At 39.8% G+C, this 22739-nt stretch overlaps 3 protein-coding genes across 8 annotated transcripts; 1 reads left to right on the plus strand and 2 right to left on the minus strand.

The window, feature by feature from the left end:
- Positions 1-1291: 1291 nt before the first annotated feature.
- LOC127772844 (vesicle-fusing ATPase) lies at positions 1292-8060 on the minus strand. Its single transcript, XM_052298829.1, has 21 exons — positions 7734-8060; positions 7220-7315; positions 7050-7134; positions 6918-6968; positions 6556-6726; positions 6288-6442; positions 6102-6210; positions 5490-5589; positions 5341-5396; positions 4866-4931; positions 4696-4778; positions 4304-4437; positions 3748-3958; positions 3165-3296; positions 3019-3079; positions 2880-2939; positions 2615-2673; positions 2427-2514; positions 2062-2184; positions 1823-1888; positions 1292-1736 (listed from the first exon to the last, which is right to left on the minus strand). Exons 1-21 carry the CDS (start codon positions 7922-7924, stop codon positions 1593-1595), a joined length of 2241 nt encoding a protein of 746 aa, XP_052154789.1. The 5' UTR covers positions 7925-8060; the 3' UTR covers positions 1292-1592.
- Positions 8061-8322: 262 nt separating this feature from the next.
- On the minus strand, positions 8323-13069 carry LOC127772843 (periodic tryptophan protein 2). Of its 2 annotated transcripts, none has more exons than XM_052298828.1 (8): positions 11793-13069; positions 10924-11175; positions 10731-10823; positions 10180-10551; positions 9400-9744; positions 9080-9307; positions 8797-8992; positions 8323-8662 (listed from the first exon to the last, which is right to left on the minus strand). In XM_052298828.1, exons 1-7 carry the CDS (start codon positions 12996-12998, stop codon positions 8822-8824), a joined length of 2667 nt encoding a protein of 888 aa, XP_052154788.1. In that variant the 5' UTR covers positions 12999-13069; the 3' UTR covers positions 8323-8662; positions 8797-8821. The 2 variants fall into 2 exon arrangements, with proteins under 2 accessions (XP_052154788.1, XP_052154787.1); XM_052298827.1 differs by having other exon boundaries at positions 8323-8677.
- Positions 13070-15709: 2640 nt separating this feature from the next.
- Positions 15710-22684, plus strand: LOC127773367 (protein DJ-1 homolog C). Of its 5 annotated transcripts, none has more exons than XM_052299434.1 (10): positions 15711-15920; positions 17021-17305; positions 17389-17589; positions 18293-18442; positions 18534-18713; positions 19394-19471; positions 19702-19902; positions 21007-21144; positions 21225-21728; positions 22251-22394. In XM_052299434.1, the coding sequence occupies exons 2-9, from the start codon at positions 17102-17104 to the stop codon at positions 21435-21437; spliced, it is 1365 nt and encodes a 454-aa protein (XP_052155394.1). In that variant the 5' UTR covers positions 15711-15920; positions 17021-17101; the 3' UTR covers positions 21438-21728; positions 22251-22394. The 5 variants fall into 5 exon arrangements, with proteins under 5 accessions (XP_052155396.1, XP_052155394.1, XP_052155395.1 ...); XM_052299435.1 differs by having other exon boundaries at positions 21225-21743; positions 22251-22389; XM_052299431.1 differs by lacking the exon at positions 21225-21728 and having other exon boundaries at positions 22251-22684.
- Positions 22685-22739: the final 55 nt, after the last annotated feature.

Below are 22739 nucleotides of genomic sequence, written 5' to 3' on the forward strand. Positions count from 1 at the left end.
ATACATGGGTATTCAGCTGAATACCCATGATATTTTGAAAGAAGCAAATAGATTTGAAAATTTCAATTTGTTATCACCTTTTAACTCTTTTATTGTTTTACTAGCTTTGGTGTTAGGGTTTTTATGGTTATTTTAGAAACATGGTACAAACGCAAGTTTCTTTGGGCAGATTGTAGCGGAGAACATATTTATTTGGGCTCAGGATTGAAGGGTTTTCTAAAGGTAAAATAGAGGAATCCAATCCATATAAATAATACATATTGGATAAAGGGTTTACATTTTTTTTTAGGATTTATGTTTCCTTTGGATTTGCTACCCACAGTGTTTGGATTATAGAAATCACGCAAAGGAATCTTATCTTATATGAAAAGCAACAAACTTTCTTAAACGAGAATGTGCCACATCATAAAAAACATATCAATCGTTGAATAAAAAGTTAATATAGATAATAGCCATTGGATCAAAAAGTTACATATGTACTTAAAAAAACAACAATTGGATAAACGTATGGGAATTTCCGGAGGTTTCTAGTGCCTTGTCTTAGACACATGGTACAGGGGGGCAAAGATAACGAAGAAAACAAAAACCAAGAAGCTTCTAATGATTTCTCATATAGCACGATTTAGTTAAATCTATAGTTAGCTAAACCAATAGATACTTTGTAAATAAATTAACTCGTGCTAAAACATTTTGTAACTAATAGATCCTATATAACAAATAGTTCTTATACATAATCAAAAGTCATGCAACGCGCGACTACGTGGCTTGTTTTGGAGGAATATTTTTGCATTCTCACGAAAAGGCAGAAATTCCAAAAGATTCTAGACACCCACTCTAACTTCTTTTTCTTTCATAACTGATGTCATGGGATGGAATCCTACATTCTAATCCTTTATTTTCTATTGTTATGTTCCGATTTCTGAACATCCAATCATAAGATTCCTCTGTTATCTAATCCTCCATTTTTTTTCACGTGTATACCAGATCTAATACCTCCCTCAGGTATCGGATTTGATACCTTCGGTACCAAATATGATATCTCGTAAGTATCAGATCTGGTATCTAGATAGATATCTCCGGTACCAGTTACCTCGTAGGTTAGGTATCATGTTGACATTATCATAACATCAACTATTCCGTTGAAACGGTAATACCGTTATATATTGTTTTTAAATCAAAATATAGCAAAATCGACCGATGGATTAAAATTTTTTAGGCGCATGTAGAATAACAAAGCTGATTCTTTTGTTTGGTTCAGGCCGCCACATACACAGGCACAGAGCAAGCGAGACAGACAACACAGCGGGAAAGCCGGAAAGGAGCCACCCCAAATCATATTCCTGCAACTCTGTGCTGGGAAAGTATCGAAACATACGGTTGAAACATGCTACATCGTGTAAGGTATAACCTCTGTCCGAATCATAACAACATTCCAACAAAAGCTCAAAGCGGCACAACAAGGAGACACGAACTTCAAAGATCAAACAACCCTATACCCTGGCGACGGTGGCAAAAGGGAGAACTTGAAGTAAGAAGAAATGTGCAATTAAATTCCTATGGTGTCACCTAGGGTTCATTCCGACGCCGTGTAGTTAATAGCGGATAATATCACTCAAGATGCTAAAGAAGTGGTTGATATCTATCTTTTCCTCTCCACCATAGACTGCTTCCGCGCTTCCTCCTGATGGCCCTTGTGCAGCCATCTCAACGAGTGTGTACAGCTTCTTGATTGGCATCTGCATCAGCCGAAGGATTAAAAGAGTTTGATCAGAAGGGTTTTGATTAAAGAGCTAATAACATAACAAGTAGAAAGAATATTTACATCGTCCAGTGCTTCTGCAGCCGCATCAATGTCCGCTTCATCGAACACATTGAGATGCCGCAACACCTACAGCGAGAAGGAAAATCAAGTCAACAAAACATGATTGTCTAACGTGCTGGAGAAGGTAGCAAACCAATGATTTTGTATTCCACATCATGAACATGAGTATCCCTGTCAATTTGCCAATTAACTGAATGCAGTTTATATCAGTTATTCTAGTATCTTGTGTATCCTCTCACCTTTGTAGCATCCTCCTTTTTCAGTTTGGGGACATGGTATGTCACGGAGAACACGTCGCACATACCAATGGATTCTAGAAAGCCTACTTCACTTGTTGTTCCAATAACAAGCAAGTTCTTGCCCTGTAAAGAAGAAAGCAGGTGAGGAAAAAGGTGGTTTCCTTCAAAAAAAAAAGGGAAATGGCAACAGCTGTGCAGCATCAATGTCCGACGTCCAAGAAGTGAAACAGTCCATGTACTGCACTGAAGGATGCTACTAAAGAACAAATGTGATTATGTAAACCTTAGGACTTTGGAGGAACCCCCTAGATGATGTAATCAAGTATTATGCTCAGGGTAATACTGAAGAGCAGCAACATGCAAACCTTAGGAGGAACCCTCTTGAGAAGGACTAGTAGAGTTTGTGAGATTATGTTTGAAAAGCGTGGTCCAATGGCAACATATTCCAGTAACCTACAAGATTTTATACGTGATTACAGGAACACATTAACCAAAACAGAATGTAGAAAGGATGCGTTGCACAAAATGTTTGCAGATTTGATTAGTCAACTACCTTTCGATGTCATCTAGAATTATGATGCCAAACTGAGATTTGTATGCATCCTCAAAAACCTGTATTGCAATGACGAAACACACTGCCTCAATATAATTCTGTGAGCATATAGAGAAGGCGGGCAAAATAGCCAGAAAAACAAAAACATGTACATTTACAAAATAAAATGATGCTAAGAGAGAGGAAAAATATATAGACTTCTACACCCTTCAAATGTCTCTTCCACACACTAATTAAATGCATTATGTAATACATCAAATCTGACCTTGCAAATCTGTGCACATTTGCTGCTTTCACTGAAACCAATCATTGTCTCTGCTGATATCTATAGTGGAAACAAATTAAAAAAAATAAGACATATACCTTTTGATAGAGAAATGAAGGAAATCCAGAAAGAAACTTACAATTTTGACGTAAGCAAAATCACTGTCAATGCCAACAGTAGCAGCCAAAGCCGATTTACCACTGACAAGCAAAGGAAATGTTAATTGAATTGAGGCTCTGGTAATGTTTTTAAAGATGAACATTCTGTTTTAGTTAGTTACAATACCTTCCAGCAGGACCTTCCAAGAGGCATGTCACAAGTGGACTACCTTTGCTAACTTTAACTTGCTCAACAAGAAGCATACCTCTCTCATACAAGTGCCTATGTGCCTTGCCACAATCAACCATACCCCTTAGCCTGTAATTTTTGCACAAAGGTATGGAAAATAGCATTAAACTTCTACCAAATATTCAGACAAACAGTAAAGAGTAAATAGAACACATGAAATTAATGAATGAAAGGGCATAATGCATTAGGTCATCCAAAACAATAAATTATGATAAATAACCAAGTGATCTGTTTAGCAAAATATTAAATTGACATGAGTTATCATTAATAAAAAAGATGTATTAATGCAAAGGAAAAAGCCCTATCAACTACTACACAAGAATGACATGCCCACAGCCAACAATGACTATGAATTAGGAATTGCATTGTGCCGTATCAAACGGCATAAGAATTAGATAGTCCCATGGGACACAGGAAAATAAAAAATATAAATTTGAAAGATGAGCCCAGAAACACCCTAAGAAGAAACTGATCATTAAACATTTTGCTAAAGCAATGCTCGGGGTATCATAGCACAGACCTGCATCTTTCAAGGTCATCAGTGGAAGCACCAAATGCAGGGGTAATTTCATGAAGTGCATTCACAAAATCATCCATAGTAACCTTAATGCTTTCTTCATCCAAAGGCTTGGTAAGGTCATCCATGCTTATCTGCCTGTTCAAAGCATATGAGACTGCACTTTTGACGACACCTTCCAGCTCTGCTCCACTGTAGTTCTTTGTCCGTGCAGCTTCATTCAGAAGAGCATGTCACAACCATCAATCACATTATTTTTGTAGATAATCGATTAAAACCCGGCCTCTACAACCAACATGGATGTACACAGCCAAGATCACATGCAGCACATCTTTTAGAACAAGAAATTCCCACAGGCACCTACTCAGTCATACTAAAATGGGTGTTGAAGTAAGAAGCATTGCTAAGACAGCAATTTTTGGAAATGGGAAACTAAAACCTTTGAAGCTTGAGTAATAAGACTAGAATGAGCTAATCAGTCCATTTTAAGAGATCATTTACAACATTTGTTATAATGAACGAATGCCTGAAAACAAATATGAATTATCAAAGAATATACCTAGCTCCTGAAGATTAACATCCGGGGAAAGGAAAGAGCTTTCTTTCATCTTATTCGTATGAATTTGAAGAATCTGCAAACGGCCATTTTCATCAGGCAGGTTTATCTCAATATGAACTTCCAATCGTCCAGGCCTGTAACAGATGTGTCAAATGTCAATGGACACGTGCAAATAGTAAAACAAAAATACAAAAAGAAGATTCCCCAATGGTTTAGGCCTGCAATATCTAAAATAATCAAGGCAAGCATAATTTTCTGAATTACACAGTAAATGCAGCACAGAGTTATGTTTAGATATTAAAATGTACATAAAATGAAATGGTAACAATTTTAGGAGGCCTGATGCATTTCATGATCTAGCTTGAGTGCATTTCTAGAGGGTCAGAAGTTACCTCAGTAAAGCTTCATCAAGTAAATCCTTACGATTCGTCATTCCAATGAGGAGCACATTATTCAATGCCTCAACACCATCTATCTAAAATGCAGAAAGTTTGACGAGAACTTAGTGTATATGCAGAAAGAAAATACGTGAGTCCAAAGTTCAAATTCTAGGAAAAGATACCTTTGTAAGGAGCTGATTTACAATGCTATCATGTACACCCGTACCATCTCTGGTAGATCCTCTAGACTGCACAGCACAATCAGAGTTTAATTAATTCAGGAGAAGTTAGCAGTTACTATAAATAAAGCTGAAGCAATGCTACAACTGATGTAATCAAACATAGCACACTGAAATATACACTGGACAAAATTGCAAGTTGAACTTCTAGAAGGGGTAAAAGAGTTTGATCTGGAGTACTTATGCTCTGTTATTCCCTAAGAACTTATGCATGACTAATCAGTCAAACTATTTGCTCTCATATTTCCAACTCACTTAATGTAAGGGTACTTCAACCATTCTCTTCGGTGACATTCTCAAACTAACCTTATGAAATTAACAAAGGAAGAAACACAAAAAAAGATGTTTTACATCTTGAGAGAAAGATATAGTCAAGTAGAAATATGCATGATGTTTATTTAAGGAAAAAGAACTCCACCTTGCAGATAGCATCAATTTCATCGAAAATGATAACGTGGAGGTCACTCTGATCACCTGTATTTGAAAACAAGGTACCGCGATTAATTGTTAAAAAGGGTCCATTCCACATAAAAATATGGAAAAGCTTTTATCGATGAGGAATCATACCTCGTGTCTTCTGGTCATTTTCAGCATCAGCGAACAAATCTCTCACGTTCTTCTCAGTTTCTCCAACAAACTTGCTCAAGACTTCAGGTCCATTTACAATCTGAGCTTGTAGAAAGGTATTAGACATTAAGTATGAGCTATCTGCATAGGTTACTGGGCTCTTGATTTCTAGTTTTTAACAATCACATATTACTGACTCTGGGAAGTTGTACTGCATAAATTTGTGTCATGATACACAACGATTTCATAAAAAATGTTTTATAATTCATGACACTTTCACAGCATAAAATGGAGTGTGACACAGAGCTTCTCTGGTTGAATCCTTCGAGACTTGAGGGCTTCCTCATTGGATTAGTATTCCAAATAACATAACTTAAGATCCAACAATTTGAGGTCTACTTTTAAAACAATGTTTTAGCATATTATCACTTATCGATGTATATCTGTGCTGGTGACTAAACCGTTTGAAACCCTACTTTTAAATATAATATTTGTACAGATTTGAGTATCCTACTAGTACATATCAGAAAGAAATAGGTAATATACAAAGGAAGCCATTAACAAATATCTAGAAACTTTACTCCATATTCAATAATAGATTCCATACCATACCTTGGGTTCATTTCCGTTCAGCAGTTTCCCAATTTGACGGGCCATAAGAGTTTTGCCAGTACCAGGGGGGCCATACAGCAATATACCTTTAACATGCTTGATGCCCAATCTGCAATATTCAGCCATTAGCAGCACATCATCTATTTTTTTTTATGATAGTAAAAATAGAGAAGATACTGTTCTTACTTATTAACAACATGAGGAGGAAACACCCTTGAAGCAAATGCCCTTCTAAATATGTCTGTGAATTCAGCACTTAATCCACCTATCCCCAACTTTTCAAGGTTAAACTCTTTGTGCTTGAAAAGCTTGCTGCTAGCAGCTTCCTTTTGGTTTACTACCTGCAGTAGAGTAATAGGTCTTATTTGTGGTGTTTCACAAGCTATAAGTAATGTTCTTGTCAAATACACTATTAAAAGAAGCTGACAACAATGTAGAAGGTACTCAAATGAACCTTAATTCCTGAATTAGGCGCAGCCTCAAATATGATGTATGTATCACTTGACAGGAATCCTCTGTCCAAAGGTGTGGAATTTTCTTGGCCATCTAGCAAAGCTTGATTGACAGTGAATATATAGTTTGTCCCACAAAATTCAAATGGTACTCTTTGCCCAGATGTCATGACCTGTTCTAGATAACACCATCATCAACATTTAGGGTATACAAGGACATAGTACTGTTAATTTACATGAATCCAGAATCTAATTGTGCAAATGAGACATTTTATGTATATCATGCACATTAAATCCAATTGACTGAAAGAATCAAAGGAATAAACCCTACTCAGAGAAACAATGTTAATTGACTATGGCATACCTGATCAAGAAATCTCCTTCGAAGTTGTTGGGCAAGCACAACAGCATCCAGCTGTGAAACCAAGCTCATGCAGATGAGATTACACTGACCAAGCACTAAATATTTGCATCATAAACAGAACAACGAACTTACCTCCTCATTTCGGTTGGCTCTTGCCTTGGTATACTCTAGTTCTAATGTGAGCAATGCCAATTTGAAATCATCGGGAGGGGCAAAACTGATGCAAATATTATCAGGGGAAAACAGTAAGGCAACACATAATCATTCAAAATATTGATCAGCACGCCACTTGAACTTCCTACCTGCTAACAGTGATTGAATCCCCAGCTGAAACCTTCGTCTGGCGACGCTGAATGGCATTCAATGCGATGCTTCCAGCAGAAACAGCATCATGGGCAGTGGATATTCATTAAGGATCACACGTGAGAAGAGAAACTTATAATTCAATTGGGAAGTAGGCACGAAATATCATCAAAGCATCTCAAAGCTGAGACATCATGATCTCATCGAAGGTAGATTTGAGAGCAATAATAACTGAAAGCCACATTACGGTGAGCCCAGCAACCCCAGCACAGAACACTAAACTAAACATCAACACTGGAGGATAACAAATCACAATAACATTTGCGCTTAGGCACGCTACTAACCATCACACCAAGTCACCAACTGGTTTTCTCTACGTTCGTGGATTCATACGGGAACCACTACCAGACCAGATCAAAATCGCCAGAGCGGGCTCATTTGGGGGGAGAGAGAGATCTAAGCGCGGGGGAGAGCACACGAACCGATTTGGTTACGAGATCGGCAAAAGGATATCGCAGGGTGAAGACGAAGGCGTCGCCGACGAGGGCGAGGGCGTTGGGGAAGCGGCGGATGTCGGCGGAGGAGACGTACGCGCAGTTGGTGAGGGCCAGCTCCTGCCCCGGCGTGCTCGCCACCACCATGGACATGCCCCCGCCGCCACCGCCGCCGCCGCCGCCGTAGCCGTGGTAGTTCCTCCCCGCCATGGCCGCGTCGCCGCAGCGGGGGTGAGATCTCGCGGGAGCAGAGAAAGGGGACGACGAGGAAGAGGAGGACGACTCGCCCGCGCAGGAGAGATGCCGAAAGGAAAGGAAATGGTGGCCGAGTAGTAGTGCAGAACGAGGAGGAAGTTATATTTGTGATTTTGTCTGATTTTTCCCTTCTTTTTTTTTTTTTTCTGTGTTGTATCTTGTTTGCTTCGATGTGAAGGTGCCGTGGTTATGGGCCTCGTGGATGTGCTCCATTGGTTAAACCGGCCTTCTGTTCTGGCATGGTCTAAAACTAGTTTATCCTTAATTTTCAATTTGCTTGTCGAATTTAGCAGACAAAATATCATGCATAATAATTTAGCAGACAAAATATCATGCATAATAAATCGTTCGAGTTAAAAAAAGAACATTGATGCATTAGGAAACCCACAAGTACTCCATACTTGTGATGCATGATATATTCTTTCTGGATCGTTTCAACAAAACTGGGTGACAAAATTTCAGTAAGGTGTGTACACACATCATCCATGATCCAACAAGGAAAATTTTCATGGTCGACGAGAGGGTCCATCTTTTGGGCAAAAAAAGCAACACACTGCCTGACGAAGCCTCAGGTCGACTCGCTCTTCGGCCGACAAGAGTTGTGGCGAGGACTGCAGCGCGGAGAATCGCGTCCAGTACAGATGGCCAGTACTCAGCTGGTGCCTGATGATGTGCTGCTCAGTTAACACTTTCCTGCAATAGTATTGACTGCAATAACGTTAAAACATCTCTTGCAGATATCTTTGTTTTGACAAACTTGATAATCATTTATACTATATTTTTTGTGACATTCAAAATGTAATGATCGGCAAAAAAGAAATACTCACATTGTCAGCATTTCTCAACCATAACCTAATTCCTCGTCCCAGAAGAGCACAGATACTTCAACATGTACTCATTAGAAGAACAAGTGTCGGCCAAATCCTGATGAATTCTTGTTATAGACTTCTGCAACGACTTCAGAGCAGGAAGCAAGGCTCTGGAGTTTTGTTGAATATAGTTTCCGTGAATCTTGCATAGCTCCTGTAACAAAAATATTAGAATTAGATTAATCTGGTATTCCCATCAAATCATCAGCTTCAATAACAATATAGAGAACAATAATGGTACCTGAGACCAGAGGAGAATAAATTCAAGATGGGGACAACTTTCCAAAAGGTCAGAAAATGCTTCGATTAATCTCTGAAGATACTTCAAGGGTGTTGATGAACAAATTGCTCGTACATTGGATGGATCCACTGAAAAAATGCACTTCTTGATCAAGGAGTCTTCATTTAACCGGAGGCTGAGTAGAAGGGCTCTTTGCTGTTGGTTTTCCTCAAGAGCTTCTTCCACTTTCTACAGAAGCATCATGTGCAAAATTTTATTTTTCAAATTGATTAGTATAATTGGAACAGAACTACTAATAAGAAAGAACATATGGTAAATACCTCAGGGGTAACATCAATGTCAAGATCTGTTGGATCAAAAATAAAAGAATCATCAACAGAGTACAATAGAACACCATCAGTGGTTGCTGCAGCGAAAGATCTTCCTGTTGGAGCAAATTTCACGCATTTTGTCCGAGCTATGGGCCTTCCACGATTTGCCATGGAACCAGGCAAACCAAGCCCCAAGTTGCCTCTTGTTTGTTGATCGATCCCCTCCTCAACATCACTATCCTCATCATCAATCAGATCTAGTGCACCAGCATCCGTCATCTTCTTTGAGTTCAGAAAATCAAGTACTCCGTCCAACGAGAGATTGCGAGTGATCTGGAATCTACGCAAGAGCACCTACAAAAGTGATGGGTACATAAAAACAATGATATTTCAACAATTAGGACAGAAAAGAAAAACATGTGCAAAATAACACCAATAACTAAACTAACTATATGTCAACAAGGACATGTGGTAAGACATTCTAAGTTTGAGCTAGACATCTATAAAACAACATTCAAATGACAAAACAGAACGAGCAGAAACTGTAAGAAGATCGTTCCAAGGCAGAGAGCTACTAAAATCCACAAAAATAAATCAGAGTATAGAGGGTGCTCTCCAGATCAATTAACAAAATACAAACACCAGATAGAAATTAGTTACAGACAATGATGGAATTGTAGAGAGTACACACGATTAAAAAAATGGATGCAGCTCTAAAATTAAGTTTTAAAATGGATGATGTGTGTATATACTAAAAAGCCATTATCATCATAAGAAAACTTTCCTGACCTGTTCTCCAACATCATACATGCATATATATTTGCTGTTTCCTCCAGCTAAAATATAAGTCCCGTCAGCAGAATAGCACAACGTTGTGAAGTACTTTCCTATACTTGTATTAGCAGCAGATCTTCTGTCAGTCATGAGACGACCCCCGGCAATATCCCTGCGGCCTTCAATTGTATACATCAACAGGCCGTCAAATGGATCCCAGAAATGGATTAAGCCATCTAGTGTGCTGCATGCTATCTGTCTTCCATCAGGGCGATAAGCCAAAGTAAGAACATCATGTGAATGTTGAAAAGTTTCCACTGCACCCTTGCTCTCAAATACGTCCCAAAGGCGAACTGTTTTGTCCCATGATGATGAAGCCAAAATAGCCTACCAGACAGAATTCAGTTTAACTCTTTCTGTGGATTTACACAACATATAGAGTAGACAACGCAGCAGATTGAGCAAAAAGAGCTTATGTACCAGTGTTTGTACTAAAGTGGTTTATATTTAGTAATGTTTGACAGGCAGGAAATAAAACAGGGGTAGAATAAAACATGCGCTCTTACATTGATTGGCGAAAACATTAGGCCATGAACTGGTCCTTGGTGACCACTGAGTATATCCAACAAACGACCAGTCTTCATTGACCAAACAAATATCTGCATGAAGATGTTTTGACAGTCAAAAAAATGAGAGAAAAAGAGAAGCATATGCACGGGGAAAAAAACTGCAGCAAAAAGGTTGACTTCACACACACACCTCAAATGAATCAAGTGTTCCAGCACATATTACTTCTCCACTCTGATCTGCCGTTAAAGAAACAAATTGTCTGGGTGATGCAGTAGTAAATGTCTTGAAATTTCGATAGCGGAACAGATCCCATGCTCGAATAGTCCCATCAAGGGAGGCACTGAGAAGAGAATGGTTATTGGCCATAAAATGAACTGCAGTAACAGCGTTTGTATGCTCCGAAAATGTTATGAAACAGAACCCAGAGGAGACTGTCCAGACCTGCAATACATCATAAGTGGTATGTGTCAAACTCAGGGTGCAGTATACTAATACTCCCTCCGTTTTTTAATAGATGACGCTGTTGATTTTTTCTCACATGTTTGACCATTTGTCTTATTCAAAAATTTTATGCAAATGTATAAGATACAAATCGCACTTAAAGTACTATGAGTGATAAAACAACTCATAACAAAATAAATTATAATTACATAAATTTTTTGAATAAGACGAATGGTCAAACATGTGAGAAAAAGTCAGCGGCATCATCTATTAAAAAACGGAGGTAGTACTAACATAGAAGGTCATAATATATAACTATATCATTTTTATTATCTTCTAATTCTATAGATAGACAACTATAATCTTCAGTTGACATTAATATGCTTTACATAAGTATTAGCTCAGAGGCAGAGCGACTGCTTTCTACTACCCACATAACATTCATGAATTGATTTCTTTACTTGAAATATCTCTTCATCAAAACTAAAAACACTATCTAGTACTACCGTAAAAGATGTTTTCATTTTTTGAATGACATAAAACAATAAATTTCCTCCATCTCCAACTAGAATGAGCGTATAATAGTGAGTGCAAATGTCACTGCTTGTAACACACACCTTGACTTTGTTATCATCAGCTCCAGTGGCCAGTAATTGGGAGTCTGGTGAGTATGCAATGCAGTTCACATCAAAGTAGTGCCCCTGCTGCTTCAAAATGTAGCTCTCTGATCGCCACTCCCACACCAGTAATTGCCCAAGTTTGGCACATCCAAAAACTAACCAATTCCCCAAACTGTTGAAAATAGCAGTAGTGATCTTCTCCCTTGATATTGACAGTAAGTGGAGGCACACAAAGTCTGGCATCTGGTACAGCCCAAATACACCATTAGAGAAACCAACCACCACCATGTCAAGCTCCCTATGGTAATCACAGGCTGTTAACTTAGCTGGTGACTGCATGAAGAAGTCCTTTTTCTGTAGCTCCCACCTTGCGAAATGCAGCGGGGTAGTGTCTGGTTCTTCTGATTCTCCGAAACTCTTCCTTTTCCTGCTCCCGCCATCCAATTCGGGCTCGTCACCATCCAATTCAGCCTCACCATCCTGTACCGCCTCCTGCTCTGGCGTCCCTGGTGAAGGTGGAGACGAATCATCACTTCCTTCCACCAAATTCCATGAAAAGATAGCTCCGTCCTTGGAAATTGTGTAAGCCCCAGTGACTCTCCCTGTCTTCTTATCTGTGGCGAAGAAGGCGCCAACCACGGCGGCGCGGTGGCCAACGAAGAGGAATGGTTTGCCTCCAAGGCCTTTCTTGACAGGCAAGAGGCGGGCGGTGAGGTCCTTGCAGGAGGCGAGGAGGAACGAGGAGTCGGGAGACCAGTCGAAGGCGGTGACACCGGCGGCGAAGCCAGGGAAGGTGCGGAGCAGGTGGAAAGGGAAGAACTCCTTGCGGAACGCGGGCGAGCGCCAGATCTGGACGAGCTTACCGACGGCGACGGCGATGAGGTTGCCGTCGGGGCTGAAGCGGACGGCGGAGGGGGCGGACTTGAAGGCGATCCGGTGGAGGACGGCGCGGCGGCCGAGGTTGGCGTAGAGCGCGCGGCCGGCGTCGTCGACGGAGAGGAGGAAGTCGCCCGAGGGGGAGACGGCGAGGCGGGTGACGTTGGAGGAGGACTCGAAGGGGAGCGTGAGGGAGGAGGAGGCGGAGAGGTCGGTGGACGCGACGCGGTTGCCGACGGCGGAGAGGAGGACGGAGGAGTCACCGGCGAAGACGGCGTCGCCGCCGCGGTACGGCGCGCCCAGGAGGTTGTGGAAGCGGTAGTTCATGGCGGGAGAACAGGGGAGGGCGCCGTGGTGGCTAGGGTTTTGCGGAGGGTGGGAGGGAGGAGGACGAAGACGAGGAGGAGGGTTTTAGTGGGTTTTGTTTTTGGGCCTGTAACTTCTAATGGGCCGAATGGTTTAGATGCATTTCATTTTGTCCTATTCAGCTACTTTTTCTGTTTCACAATGTAAGTCATTGTATTTCTCACATTCATATTGATGTATCTAGATTCATTAATATCAATATGAATCACTATGAATGTGAAAAATGCGAGAATGACTTAAATTGTGATAGAATGACTTACATTGTGAAACGGAGGGAGTATATCTATATCTATATACACCGTATATTACTACTTAAAAATTACTAATGGTGACAGTGACTCCAACCTAACAGACACGCGTAATACTAACTTTACGATCATGAGATCCAACGCTTCCGGATATCCCACACACTCCTCCCCTCCACACGCGACCCCATCGTGCTCCTCCTCCTTACATCGTGGTTCTCCCCATCAGGTTAGATCGTGCTCGCGATATAACCGTTGACGCCGCTCGTCTCCGCCGCTTCCCTCGCTCCATTCCCTCACGCCGTCCAACCCCCGCCGCCACCGCCTTCTTTCATGATGTTTAATTTGCTCTTCTATAGAGGTAAAGATAAAGATCTATCGTTCTTAGTTTGTATGGTGCTTAATTTGCTCTTGTCCTGCACACCTGTGTTCCTTTTCAGTACATGGTTATGTTCAATAGATGAATGTCGTTTAACCAGTGTTGTTTGGTCTGATTGTGGTCTGATGGATGTGGAATCCAATGCAATATGCACAAAAAGGTTTTGTTTTTGTTCTTTCAGCACACAAATAAATGCCATTACAAGTTCCAGCAGCAATCTTATATTGTCAGGAGTATATTATCACGACGCAGCCAAATTTCCTCGCACTGTAGAAAAGTCTAAAATCACAGCACAAAGGCTAGGAGCTGCATACCCAAACATGAAACTCTCTTTTTTAAGTGGCTTACTATTACTAGAATAAAGAGTACTTTAAAGTATTATTAATTGCAGCAATAGCAATTCTATGCAGATCAACATGAACTGTAACAGACAGATGTAGCCTGATTTCCCATGGTGATTTTTCATTCACCAGTCATATCCTCACATCTTCTTGGAAATCCTCGTAAAACCTGCTGTACAAATTTTGAGCTATTCTTAAGAATCACCAGGCCGACCTCTCAGTATTGGATGGACCATTTTGCAAATGGAATTAATTGCAGCAGTAGGGTCAATTGGCAATTTATGCTAAAATGTACAATTTTTCTCTTTTTTTATTGTGGAACCACAGCTACAAAAGCAATTGTACCTAAACATTACAAATGTGTTTCAGACAAATCTCTACTGCTTTAAAAATTGAAAACGTTTCCATCGTCCGTCCAAACAAAAAAAGTGAAAAAAACAACCTAAAAAAAGTATGAACCCCCTAAAGTGGCCAAAAAAACCGTGAATCCGATTCCCCTTAAAAACAAAGAAATACAAAAAAATACGATTCCTAAAAAAGGCAAAAAAAAAACCAAAAAAATCCGTAAATAATAAAAAGGCAAAAAAAACATCCTAAAAAGACCCGATTTCCCTAAGAAAGTGGTGAAAAAATCATTCATAAAAAACGCGCAAGAAATAAAGTAAAAAGGGCGGAAAAAAGAGTGCGGCAAAAAAAGTCTGATTTCTATTATTTTAGTAGTCCGTATATGTATCTTCTCTATCTCTAATCTAATATAATCTAACTATTTAAAAAAAGAAGTTTCCATAGTACATTAAAAAATAAAAAAAGCGCGAGAAAAAAAACGTTTTAAGAAAATGTGTGAGAAAAAAAAACAAAGTGAGAAGAAAATGTCAGAAAAAAGCGCAAAAAGCGCACTAGAAAAAATGTTTCCCTCGTCTGTAAAAAATAAAAAAAATGTGCGAGAAAAAATATTCCATCGTCTGTAAAAAAGCAAAATAAAAGGTTTTAGAAAAAACACACCATTTCTGAAAAAACTACATGGGAAAGGGAGAAGAGAGGGGATGGAGGAAGAGGATGGAGCTGACGTGTGGGTCCCACACTAGAGTGACGGCGATGGATGGAAAATGCGACGGCGGTGGCATGTATCCAATTTTACAAGGTTCCAGTGGCACTCAGCAGATTTCGCGAATAGTAGTGGCATTTTTCTAATATGGTAAAATTGCAGAGGCATGGATCCAATTAACCCTTTTTTGTATGATGCTTCAGATGCCTTGCAACGGTATTTCTCAGATCAAAAAATGATCCATTGTTCTACAATTTTTTTTCAAAATTTATGTTTAAATTTTTGTGCTCTAATTGTTTAAGTCTCATAAAATATACATATTAGTACTCAGCAATTTTTTGAATCATTTTCCAAGGTAGTTGTAGCTCCTTCATCCTTAAGGGCATCATGGACATTTCCAACCAAATCTAACGGTGAAACTAAGGAAACCTAACAGGAGGGGTATGGAAGAGATCAAAGTGAAAATTCAGAGGTACAAAAAGAGAACATCAAAATTCAAAGGTATTAAAGGGATTGGATAAGTTTTTATGGGCACATAAGAAATTTTCTCAAAATTTAAACCTTATCAGATCGAACCCATTTCGCTCCCCCCCCCCCCCCCCCCCCCCGCGCACGTGAGGCGCACGCCCCTCCCAGGAGCGATAACCCTATCTCCCTCCCTCCCTACCCCTTCACCTTTCTGTTCGCGTTTTTTTCCCATCGAAAGAAGGCAGCGGCGGCGACCGCGCGAGCGCGACGCGAGCCTGAGGCGGCGGCTCGCGACCCCCTCCCTCCTCCGTCCCCCTCCTTGCTGAAACTCGGTTGGTCAACGTCGTCATCCTCTCGCCATTGGCTGTTGCGGCAGAACAAATCCAGCGCCCATCCCCTAACGAGGTCTCCCCTGTCCTCTCTACTCTGCAACTGCTCGTTGATGTGGTATCTTGTGTCACAGAAGATTAATTCACCCTTGAAATATGATTGCTCGTTGACCCACTCGTTGATGTTGTTTTTCTTTTCTCAATTTATTCACAGTAGATTAAATTTTGAACCGAGCAAGTAGTTTGTGATTATATGATCTATTGATCTGTACTTGAGCACGTCATTATTCATCTTGTGTTGAGAAATCTTCTTTTATTTTTAGATGAGCAATCCTTTTGTTTGTTCAGTTGAAGCGCAAAAAAAATTATCTTTTGTTCATCATGAGTTCGACATTTTATTTTCTAATATAGTGACATAAATATTATTTTATTTTTAAAAAATAATTACATGTGTGAGAGAGGTAGCCTCACCATGAGGTATCTCTATCTAGACAACCCACCATCGTTTGGATAGAACTATTCTAACCCATCATATCCCACAAACCAAACAAAAAACCAGGATCCGTTCCATCCCTTCGAGAAAAGAGAAACTAGGTCCATCCCATCCAAAAAAAAACAGGGATAAACTTAACCAATCCACCTCACTCCCAGACCAAACAACCAGGAAGACCCATGGAGTGTGTACCGTTCGATCGCAATGGAAGTGTCACCTCATTCCCAAACAAGGTATCCATGTAGTTTACTCATTTGGGCTTGCAATGGTAGTGTCACTGCCGCGCTCCCGGTTGCAATGGTGCCTTTATGTCATGGGTCATGCTGCTAATCCATTACATAATAAAAAAATTAATTCTTTGTATTTTCCTTCTTATGAACCTTAAGTATATATTTCATTTCATGCTTGCTTGTCAAAACAGATCATGCCTTTTGTTTGTTTTTGTTTCTCACTGGACTATTATGTTGCCGTAATGTTAGCAGCAGCATATTACTAGGAGTTGTTCATTTCGTGCTATATTAACATTCTTATTGCAAGTAATTTACAATCATTGATTGTTTAGCATCATTTGACCCACTGTGGTTTTAAATTGATATATATATTTTTTTCTGGTTACAACGCACGGGCACCTAACTAGTCAATCAACAAAACTAAAACGGCTTATCCATATCCATTTGTTCCAGGCTCGAGCACTCCGTTCTCCCGGGTCTCCGGTGCTGCTCCCGCCGCAGCCGGACACCCGAACGCGAAGCTCCAACTCTCCAATGCTCCCCTCGTCTCGTTACCTCCTCGCCCCGGCCTCACTTCCCGCCATGGTGGTACGGCCACCGCCGCCGCATCCACCGAGCCGCGGAACTTCCCCTCTCGCTCGGCCACCATTGTGCCGCGCCATGGCGCGGGCCGCCCCCTCGCTCTCTGCCGCGGCCTCGACGGCTACCTCCTCCTCGACGACTCTTGCCAAGAAGAAGGTCCGGTTTCCTACTCCTGACGTCAGACTCCACTATTTAGCAATTTCAAGAGCTTGATTTTGTACAGTTTGTGCTGTAAAAAGGTTCTCTTGCCCATCGCCATAGGCACGGAGGAGATGGAGGCGGTCATCCTTGCCGGTGTACTCCGCCGAGCCGGCGCCGACGTGACGCTGGCATCCGTGGAGGACGGCCTCGAGGTGGAGGCCTCGCGTGGCTCCCGCATCGTTGCTGACAAGCGCATTGCCGCTTGTGCAGACCAGGTGTTTGACCTCGTGGCTCTCCCGGTAACTATCCCTATTCTCGTGCTGACCCATCTATTTGGGGAAACTATTTTAATCCCTTGAGGGGATATCCTCTCGTTCTTTGCATGCCACTCAAATGGTTATGAAAAAATTGAAAACAATTGAGGTGTATTAACATGTGATATAACACTCCACAAACATGCAAGTTCAAATTCAACTTCTACATCTCGTAACGAAAAAAACAAATTAAACCGCAACTAGTTAACGTATATTCAAAGTCAAATTTGTTTTTTTGTTGCAAGATTTAGAAGTTGAATTTTTACTTACATGTTTGTGGAGTAATGTATCACATGTTAATACATCTTCTCAAATTTTTTAAATTTTTTCATAACAATTTGAGTGACATGCAAACAACGAGGGGATATCCCCTCAAGGGATCAAAATCCTCTTCCCATCTATTTGTGTGGTTAGTTGGTTACGGATGTTGACATTAGCAGTAGGAATCAATTTTCAATATCATTTAAGTCTTTCTCTACGAAACAGAATTCAAGTACATCTAAGCACTATCTTTAGCATTGCAAAAAGTGGTCTATCACATTTTCTCAGTTTTCCGACTGATAGTAGTATCTGACAATTTCGTCGCTCTATTCCCTTTCTTGGACCTGTGGTGTTATATGTTTGTCATAATGTCACATAATGCCAGTGCCCAAAATCTTATCTTGGGTTCATGGTGTGACGTGTTCAGGGTGGAATGCCTGGTTCAGTGCGGTTGAGAGACAGTGCGATCCTTCAGAGGATCACAGTTAGACAGGCTGAGGAAAAAAGATTGTATGGTGCTATATGTGCTGCACCAGCTGTTGTTCTCATGCCGTGGGGCCTCCACAAGAGAAAAAAGGTGGTCATTTTGTGATCAGACTAAATTTAGTAAATCAACATTTGGCCTTCTTTAGCTGATATATATATATATTTTCCTTTTGCCTTGCAAGATCACTTGTCACCCATCCTTTATAGAAGATCTCCCAACATTCCGAACTGTTGAATCAAATGTTCAGGTGTCTGGAGAGCTAACAACAAGCCGTGGACCAGGGACAGCATTTCAGTTTGCTTTATCATTTGTAGAGCAGTTGTTTGGGCCTTGTACAGCTGAAGATATGGACAACACTTTGGTTCGTTAAAAGAAAACCTTCACGTACTTCACATCTTGTCCTTTTTAAGTTAATATGATGAATGCTCTTCAAAACTTATACTCACAAGTGAAAAAAAAAATCTCTTCAAAACCACTTAGCTCTTTTCATATTATTCACTGGATTGTTGAAACGGATTATTTACTCCACGCTTAAAAGAATAAGTTTTCTCAAAAACTTTCTTCATAATATTGCTTAGACCACCTGTTTTAGGTTATTTGTTAAGTATATTTATCAAAATATTTAATTCATCCCTATAGTCAAGTAGATAATCCGCAATAACAATCTGCTCAATAACCTGTTTCAAACTGAGCCAGTTTTTTAAGAGTTGCTAAATGTTCTGCAATTTTATTTATTTTCATAATGTTTCTTATATTTCAGTTGGCTATGCTGGAAAATCTCTACACTATGTTTTGTAGCTATTGTGTTTTACATTATAACACTAATCCATGCTGATCATTGTGCAATTATTGTATAGTAATCTCTAATATTTCAAGGGATAACCCCTTCTTTCTACAATTTTTAGTGCAATACTAGTACATGATTATGATTCTACGATTATTATATAGTCAGCTAAAATTTTTAAGCAACAATTCTATTTATTTGCATTGCAACACAAATAGATGCTGACTGCTGTTCAATTATTGTGTACTCTCTTACAGTTGACAAAGGTTGATGATAATCTTGAAAGAAGTATTGAAGTCAACGAAATTGAGTGGTCTTCTGATCACAATCCTCATGTAAGTACAGAAAACAATCGTGTACCTTAGATTTTTGTGCAAGAATGAATATGGCATGATACTAATACAAATATGAAATATAGTGAAGCATAGAAATGTTCTATTGAACTATGGATAGGTTAAATCTCAAAGATGCATGCTTGATGTAATGGAGCTCCATTTGGTTGCATATGGCCTGCAGCACTAGCATTTTGTGTAGTTGATAGAACGCCTTTTGACTTCTGGAACAGGTTCTCATTCCAATTGCAAATGGTTCAGAAGAGATGGAGATAATAATGTTGACGGATGTTTTACGGCGAGCAAATGTAAATGTGGTGTTGGCATCAGTTGAAAAATCAACAAGTATTGTCGGGTCCCAAAGGATGAGGATTGTTGCTGATAAATGCATTTCAGATGCTTCTGCCTTAGAATATGATCTAATTATCCTTCCTGTGAGCTATTTCTCATTTCATATTTTCATTTAGATATCATAAATGCCGACATATAAGTTCATTGTTGTTCCTACAAGATATTTTGCATATAGCTGGTTCATGGACTGGTACAAATCCCCATCTTATCACCATCATGATGCTTGCTTTTAACCTTATCTTGAATGTAGCTGCATATTACTGATAAAAGTAAGTCCATTCTGAAATGCATTCCTAACAAGCATGATCAACCACGGTGAGCTTTTGCTGTTCTATGCGTAGGACTTGACCTTCATACCGAATTGTGTATCAGCTCGAGAAAAAAAAAAGAAAGAACAAATATACTTATCGCTATATCCTTACATTTGGACCAGTTGTATGTGTCACTGACAGCCTTTAGGACTTCAGGATATCGCTATCACCTGTATTAGAATACATGTTTCTTCTGTTTCCTTAGACATTTTCTTTTGTTTTAGTGAAGCAGAATTTTATAGAACCACTGTCTTGGACTCTTGATGCAACTGTATTGAAGTATATTTGTATCTTATCACGTGCATGGTTCATAGCGACATCTGTACATTTCTCCGCTAAAATATTGTGTGTTGGTTGTACAAAGTGAAATCTAGGTCCCAGGATTTCTTACCATCAATGTGGTCAAAAGAATAATAAAAAAGCAGTTTCTTGGCGATTGTCAGAATTACATGTTCTTTTCGGGAAAAACTTTTTATGTATATGAGATCTCTGGACTTCCTTACTTCTATATCATGAAAAAGAAGATAATCCAAAGGAAAGGCGAGAGCACCAAAAGAAACAGATGTTTTGACTTTTGAGGAGGGATTGCTGGTTGTCTCAAATCTTAATCCTCTACTGGACACAGAAAAAAAAAAAGGGCGCAATGTCAATTCCTATCCTTGTATTTGTTTTGTCAATCAAATCCTTGGTTGTAGCACTGGGGACATTAGCCTTTCAAAAAACTATCGGAGACTTTGCTAGCAACCTATCTAAAATTTCAGCCCTCCAAGTGTGTGTATTTGTGCTCTCTATTTCACTTTTTTTGTGCTTTTTCAGCTAATATATTCACTTATTTTGGTTCTAATTTCATTGTGTGTATCTCTTGACATTTTCTAGGGAGGACCTGCCGGAGCTGAGAGACTGCACAAGTCCAGTGTTCTTAAGAAATTACTCAAGGAACAAAAGCAAACAGGCAGGATGTATGGTGGGATCTGTTCTTCTCCTGTGATCTTGCAGAAGCAGGGTTTACTCCAGGTGACATTCTAGGACTAAAAACTCTTGGCATCTTATATTCTCTGGCATGGAAGATAACTGCCATTGAAATTGTTGATCAGGATAAAACAGTGACAGCTCATCCTTCCATAGTCAATCAGCTCACGTGTGAAGTTATTGATCGATCAAAGGTTGTGATTGATGGAAATTTGATTACCGGGATGGGGCTTGGGACGGTCATTGATTTTTCGCTGGCTATTATTAAAAAATTCTTTGGCCATGGACGAGCCAAAGGCGTGGCAAATGGCATGGTTTTTGAGTATCCCAAGAGCTGAAACACCTAAAATATATCTGGCACTCTGTAATACGCAGACATGAGACATTTAGTTGTGCTACAAGTATATTGCAGTAGCTACGCTTAAGACAAAGGTTACCGGTGCTCTTCGTCTTGCTGTTTTATGGGCCTTCAACTCTTCTTGAGACAACAACATATTCCTCTGTTGCGTCATTGGACATCTGGACGGAAATCATTCCACTATATTTGTTGGGATGGACCATTTACATTGAGAAGATTCGGTGGAGGTCAATTCATCTCGATATGATCTGTTGGCACATTACGACACAAGGTTGATTGCTAACTGGTAACTTATACTCCCTCCATTTCAAAATATTTAACACCATTGACTTTTTAGTACGTGTTTGACCATTTATCTTATTCAAAAAAATTTAAGTAATTATTTATTATTTTCATATCATTTGATTCATTGTTAAATATACTTTCATGTACACATATAGTTTTACATATTTCACAATTTTTTTTAATAAAACGAACGGTCAAACATGTGCTAAAAAGTCAACGGTGTCGAATATTTTGAAACGGAGAGAGTATTTGATAGTGATAGGCATAAATGTTTGAGTTCTAACACAAATGATCTTTTCTCCTATTCTTAGGACTATGAATACAATGTGCTGTGCACTGAAAAGATAAACCTAACATTATAGCTTATAAACTGATAATTTGGTGGTACGGTGTTGTTAAAACATTCCTTTTGCTTTTCTCCCCAAGTACTTGTGTTGCATAGATAAAGCCATTTGTAGGATATGAGCTGATATGCTGGTATAATATCTTCATTCTCTTCAATTGACAGGATCTAAATATTGCAACTGATCAAGTGATGATAACCTTCTGCTTGACGGATGCGCTTTTAGAAGAAACCCATCATGTTCAGTGGGGCTTCCAAGGACCTGAAGCCCTTTTGATGTTGCTCTTATGCCCAGCTATCCAATCTGATAGTAGAGACTTCCAGCCTGCGACAAACCAATTTAGCTTCAAAATTCAGATCTTTTTTCAGCAATTTTGTTGCCTAAGAGAGCAGAAGCATATGACCAAACCAACAGCGGAATCCGAAGGTTAAGTGGAACTTCGCAAAACGCAGATCGAAGAGCCATGTTCATTGTTTTTTTTTATGCGACAGCCCGTTGCCGACCTGCCTGGTAAGCAATCAAGATTCCGCTACACTTTGATGTTCTATCCAAACTCATGTCCCTAAACCCACACGTGCATAAGTGATTACCGGGCAATTTATCAACATTAGATGCTCCATCTGTAACTTCGTTCCAGTTGAGGAACAAAAACT

The sequence above is a fragment of the Oryza glaberrima genome, chromosome 5 (genome assembly GCF_000147395.1).
Source record: "Oryza glaberrima chromosome 5, OglaRS2, whole genome shotgun sequence".
Classification (NCBI taxonomy): domain Eukaryota; kingdom Viridiplantae; phylum Streptophyta; class Magnoliopsida; order Poales; family Poaceae; genus Oryza; species Oryza glaberrima.